At 49.2% G+C, this 6,000-nt stretch overlaps 1 protein-coding gene across 1 annotated transcript; it reads right to left on the bottom strand.

The window, feature by feature from the left end:
* Positions 1–4,550: 4,550 nt before the first annotated feature.
* LOC138097922 (protein C-ets-1-like) lies at positions 4,551–5,856 on the bottom strand. Its single transcript, XM_068994149.1, has 2 exons — positions 5,817–5,856; positions 4,551–5,411 (listed from the first exon to the last, which is right to left on the bottom strand). The coding sequence occupies exons 1-2, from the start codon at positions 5,854–5,856 to the stop codon at positions 4,582–4,584; spliced, it is 870 nt and encodes a 289-aa protein (XP_068850250.1). The 3' UTR covers positions 4,551–4,581.
* Between the last annotated feature and the right edge of the window lie 144 nt (positions 5,857–6,000).

Here is a 6,000-nt window from a genome sequence, read left to right as displayed (position 1 = left end):
TCATTAAAGCTACAAGTGTTTCCATCTAGTCTTTTGGTCAAGTAGAGGGATTATATACATACACCATCCTAACACTTCATTTCAAGCATGGTCTTTGGAGTAAGGTGGCGTAGAAGCCAGGAAAGGCAGTCACCCACCCTTAAAAGGTGTATTAGTGATTAAGCTCACTTGGCTGCTAGTACTTGATTCCTCCACTGGCTCAGTCTGTCTCACATGACCTTCTGGAGCTTTTCCCCAGAAACCTTCCTACCAACCAAGTTCTGTTCTCATGAGCCTGGCCCCTGATTGGTTGTTGGAAGAGAAAGAGATGAAGTGAGCTGGCCCCTCAGAACAACTGGTCCCAGTTGCAGCTGACCAGAAAGGACTTTCATAAAGGTTTCAGCTTGGTTTTTTTTTTTCAAAGCTAGAATCTGGGTCAGCTCTTTCTTGTAAACAACACATGGCACCAGAAGTGAGGAACTCATTATGGATCATCCAGAACTGTGACTTTCTGACAGTGTGGAGGAAAACTGCCCAGCCCGTGTCGGCTTCTCAGCTGGCGGCCTCGGATAAACAGGCTGCGGGCAGGCAGCTCCATCTAGAGAGGAGGAGGCGTGCTCTTGTTCCCGACAACGCACGCATCCAGTCTGCACTTGGCCCCTTAGGAACCTAACAGATACTGTGATTACTGTGATTGTAAGCTTGAGAGAGGGAAGTGGGCGGAGAGAAGAGGGTGTTGGGGCAGGGAGGGAGGGAAGGAAGGAGGGAGGGAGAAAAAGAAAACATCTGCAACCGAAGGAAATAAAAAGAAGGGAAGGATTTAAAAAGTGACTTGAAGCCGTCAGGACAATGACTTACTTTCAGACCAAGAGTGAACCAGTGAATTGGGCCAGCAATGAAAAGGGAGGGTGAGAACCCTCATCCTTCTGGATTTAACACAGCAGGAGACCAATGAAAATCTGAGACTCGGGAAGTCGCTAAGTTGAGAAAGTGGTAATGAAAGATGAGCAGGGCTCTGCACCATCTCTTAGGAGAAAGGGAGGGGACAGAAAGATGGAGAGAGAGAACAGCAATGGCTGTGGGTCGTGGTAGTGATGTTACATTGCTTTTATCTTGCCAGCGCTGTGGACCGGGAGCCGTGCTGGGCACAGACTATTACAGACAGAAGCAAGGATGCTCACCATATGGGAGGCGATGTAAAAACATGAATAAATGAATTCGCTTTGCCAAATGTTGTCAATAACAACACATGTGCAGACAGGAGGCAGAAAGGAGAGGCTGAGTGGCCCTCCCAGGGTGGAAGATGCTTTGCTAGTGGTGGGGAAGGCAGTAAGGGCAGAGAGCTCCCTGGGAAGGAACCCCGGAGTCTGTGGTTAAGTGCCAACAGCTTTTTTATCCAAGCTGGAAAATGGTGTTCAAAGGAAAGAGAATGGCAAGTAAAACTCAGGCAGGAAACATGGATTAGCAAGCCAAGATCAGGGGCTGAGAAACTGAAGAAGAGTTCTTAATCTTGGTCTGAAATTATGTCCGACTCTGGACCTACTGCACAGTATGCCTTTCTTGGGAAGGAAACAGTTATCTGAGAGATGAAGATGTGAAAGTGTGAAGACCGTGCGAGTAACAAGTGCCAGTCAGCGTCAGCAGGTGCTAACATCTCCTGAGTGATTACTGCCGCAGGACTCTGGTCCAGATCTGGGCCCACGAGGATCTCACTTGGGCCCCTCCATCATCCTGAATCATAGCTATGGAAAACGAAACTAACTTGCCTGAAATCACCGAGGAAAATAGTGGCCGAAGGCGAATGCAGACCCCATCACCGGGGACCACTGCCCCACTGTGGTCACTCAGCACTGAGACTCGATTGCCTGGATTAGAATCTGGGTTTGTCTGACTTTAGTGTTCCTTTGGGCTTCCCTGGTGGCTCAGTGGTAAAGAACTCTCCTGCCAATACAAGAGATGCAGGTTCGATCCCTAGGTGGGGAAGATTTCCCTGGAGAAGAAAATGGCAACCCACTCCAGAATTCTTGCCTGGGGAATCCCATGGACAGAGGAGCCTGGTGGGCTTCAGTCCATGGGGTTGCAAAGAGTCAGACACAATTTAGTGACTAAACAACAAGAGTTCCTTTAATCCATATAACAACCCTATGAAGTCAGTACCATGATGGCCCTCATGTTGCATATGCTGCCCGGAGACGTTCAGTAACATGTCCAACGTCACACAGCCAGGAAGTGGTTGTACCAGGATTCAGACCCAGTGAAGCAATCCCAAAGTCTACACTTCGTCTCTCTACGTGTAAAAAGACTGATGACTCTAGGAAAGAGGGGAAGAGATCCTGTGTCATGGGAGAGAACTAAGATGACCAATACTAATTATAGTTAATAATTATCGAGCCCTAACTTTTTGTCCCATTGCCTTATTGTGTTTGTTGTTTAAATTCTCAAAACAGCACGCTAAGGCATAAACGCTCCTGTTTTCCGTATGTCAGGGGTGAAGACACTGAATACAGAAGGATTAAGTTACTTGCCTACTGTTAGACAGTGGGTATATCGGGGAGCTGAGAGTCAAAGGCAGGACTCCTGAATTCCATTCAATTCAAGAAGTGTCAGGGGGCTTCCCTGGTGGCCCAGGGGTTAAGAATCTGCCTGCCAATGCAGAGGGCAGAGGTTCAAAACTGGTCTGGAAAGATTCCATGTGCCTCGGGGCAGCTAAGCCGTGTGCTACCGCTATGGAGCCCAGGCGCCCAGAGCCCGTGCTCTGCAACAAGAGGCGCTACTGCAGTGAGAAGCCTGGGCAGCACAGCTAGAGAGGAGCCCCTGCTTGCTGCGACTAGAGAAAGCCTACGCGTAGCAAAGAAGACCCAGTGCAGCCCCAGATAAAGACATCTTAAAAATCGAAAAGAAATGTCGAGGTTACCTTCCAGTTCAGTTCAGTTCAGTCGCTCAGTCGTGTCCGACTCTTTGTGACCCCATGAATTGCAGCGCGCCAGGCCTCCCTGTCCGTCACCAACTCCCCAGTAAAGTCTTATTTAGCAGCGACAGGAGTTACGGGTGGAAAAGACGCAACCCTTGTCCTCAGTGGAGAGTGGATGATAAGAAGACTAGGTAAGGCACAACAAGGTGTCATGAGGGTGCAGACATGGGGCAGATTAAGGGGGCCACTGAGGCGTGGCCTTGACTGGTGCAGGTGGGCTCACAGTGGGGTGCGCAGGCGGCAGCCCCAGATGTGAATTTCAGAATGAGCGAGATGTCAGTAGGAGGCGCTGGGGACCAGCACTAAGGCTTAGGAGCAAGGACAACTTGAGTCTGTCGGTCAGGAGAGGACCACACAGCTGTCCATGTTTTGATACAGATAGAGCCCTCAGAACAAAGGAAGCCCAGCATGACTGCTGTTGTTGTTATTATTATTGTTGTCTTTATTGACAGAGCTGGAGGCTGATGCCTTGACTTAAGACTCTTTCTCACACTGACGAGGGAGTAAGATCCATCTGGGCAGGAAGACAGTCACCTTCTTGCAGGTGTCCAAGTTTGCTGGGTGGAAAAACCCTTTTTATTGAATTTACTAGATCTTAGGGAGTCATGGCGGAGAAGGCGATGGCACCTCACTCCAGTACTCTTGCCTGGAAAATCCCATGGGTGGAGGAGCCTGGTGGGCTGCAGTCCATGGGGTCGCTAAGAGTCGGACATGGCTGAGCGACTTCACTTTCACTTTTCACTTTCATGCATTGGAGAAGGAAATGGCAACCCACTCCAGTGTTCTTGCCTGGAAAATCCCAGGGACAGCGGAGCCTGGTGGGCTGCCGTCTGTGGGGTCGCACAGAGTCGGACACGACTGAAGTGACTTAGCAGCAGCAGCAGCAGCATGACTCCACTTATGTATGCTGGGTACTGAGATAGGTTTACTATTCTTTCTTCCTAGACCCTTTGTGTGTGTTATTTGCTCAGTCGTGTCCGACTCTTTGCGACCCCATGGACTGTAGCCCACCAGGTCCTTTTATTTTACTTATTTATTTATTTTTTTTTAATAGAATAAATTTTAACACAAAAACAGTTTCAGTCCCTCCCCACTGAAGTCCATCTTTGTTTCAAAAGTAGAACAAAAAGGTCAATAGTCCGTGATTTTTTAGTGCACCCCCAAACCAAAGGCTTTATCCTACCTCCCTCTTTTTTGCCCTCCCAGACCTAAAGACAAAAGGAAATTAATTGCCTTTCGTTAGTTTCAAGACTCCTGGTGCATCAATTTCTTTTGCTAATAGGTCCATAACTCAAGACATTTTTTTTTGTGGATGACTTTTTTTTTTTAAATAACTGGATATGTTAGTCTCTTCCTCCCTTAAGCCAGATTCTTCAAGCTTCTAAGAAGGCCCTTGTCTCCTGAAAATCCACTCCAGAATTTCTTGTCCCACCCACCCCACCAGTCCTGGCTCTCCTTCAACGACGCACAATGGATTATAGCTGCAGCTCACTTAGCTCCCACCCCTGAATGTAAAAAAAATGAGTTCTGGAAAATTAAAAATAGAATAACAATTAAAAAATTAAGAGTCCGACCGACATGGTTGTTCTCTGAAATGTCTCAGCAGGGTTTCCCCAGCCCCTCAGCGTCCATCACTCGTCGGTGTCAGGCTTGACATCCAGCATGGCATGGAGCTCCTCGGGCGTGTACCTCAGCAGGCTTTGCAGGTCACACACAAAACGGTACACGTAGCGTTTACCCGCTGTCTTGTGGATGATGTTTTTGTCATAATAGTAGCGAAGGCCACGGCTCAGTTTCTCATAATTCATCTTAGGCTTGTTTTTCCTTTTTCCCCATCTCCTGGCCACCTCATCTGGGTCAGAAAGCTTGAATTCCCAGCCATCTCCTGTCCAGCTGATGAAAGACTGACAGGACTTATCCGTGAGTAATTCCAGAAGAAACTGCCACAGCTGGATTGGTCCGCTGCCTGTGTAGCCGGCCAGGGCCGCAGCAGGAATGATGGGCTTGTCCTTATTGAGGTCAGCGAGGTCACGCACATAGCCCTTGAAGGTGCCCTTGGGCTTGTGGTTGGGCAAGGCGGCTGGACAGTCCTCGGAGTCGAAGCTGTTGTAGGAGGGGACGCGCTGCAGGCTGTTGAAAGACGACTGGCTGCTCCAGGACTGGGTGAGGCGGTCACAGCTGTCGTAGCTCTCTATGCTCTCGAAGGAGTCCTGGCCCCCGAGCTTACCACGACTGGCCCTCCCCATGCACATGTTGTCTGGGGTCACCACTTCTTGTTTGATGGCAAAGTAGTCAGTCTGCAGAGGGTCCCGGAGGATGACCGAGGGGTAGTCGTTCTCATATTTGAGGGAGAGGCGCTCCTCCGAGCTGATGGGATGGAGAGTCTGGTAGGACTCTGTGATGAAGCTGGGCTCGGAGAACTCCGAGGGAGGGACGCACTGGGCGTGCTCGATACCATAGCCTGGAAACAGAGTGTCCCACCAGGTCCTTTTATATTTGTATTAAAAAGGCCTTACAATCATGCTGATTGTTATCTGCTAATCTAATTAGAGAGTGTCACCTGCCTTCTTGGACTCCTAGTGAGTTCTGAGCAGCTCTCCACACCCCGTTCCTCCCCTGGCAGCTTTCCTGCCTGGCTTTCCTTTCTTACTAGAATATTTGAATAACCCAGACCCTTCTTGGCTGTATTTTCCTGAAGGTGCAGCCTCTTTAACTCTCTGCCCTTTCGCCCCAGTCCCCTAGGTCCCATCTGAAAACAGAAGGGGAAAGATGACATCGTACTTTGGTTACCATAGCAACCTTCACCTGCCTTGCTGCTCCCTTTAGAAGCTTCATCCTCCTGTGAAATTATTTTGCATATAATTACTTGGCTCCTCTGGAGGCTTGGGGCTTCCTTTAAGCTTCATCTTAGAGCCATGATGAGAGGGTGATCATCTGCCTCCGTCCTGGGCTCAGGAATACCTCTTCCACAGCGGTGCAGGCATCAGTCTTGGACCAGAGCTGTCGGTTCCCCTTTCTGTCTTTTTGCTTTTAAGAAAAAGTCCGTCAGA

This window comes from Capricornis sumatraensis, chromosome 22 (genome assembly GCF_032405125.1).
Source record: "Capricornis sumatraensis isolate serow.1 chromosome 22, serow.2, whole genome shotgun sequence".
Classification (NCBI taxonomy): domain Eukaryota; kingdom Metazoa; phylum Chordata; class Mammalia; order Artiodactyla; family Bovidae; genus Capricornis; species Capricornis sumatraensis.
This window is presented reverse-complemented; position numbering and strand designations above follow the sequence as displayed.

What these genes read in the sequence shown, in the direction of transcription:
- LOC138097922 (XM_068994149.1), bottom strand. Translation starts at nt 5,856, where the DNA reads ATGAAGCTTAAAGGAAGCCCCAAGCCTCCAGAGGAGCCAA. An exon ending in CAAGCCTCCAGAGGAGCCAA is followed by an intron (nt 5,412 to 5,816) that starts GTAATTATATGC and finishes CTCTGTTTCCAG; the next exon opens with GCTATGGTATCGAGCACGCC.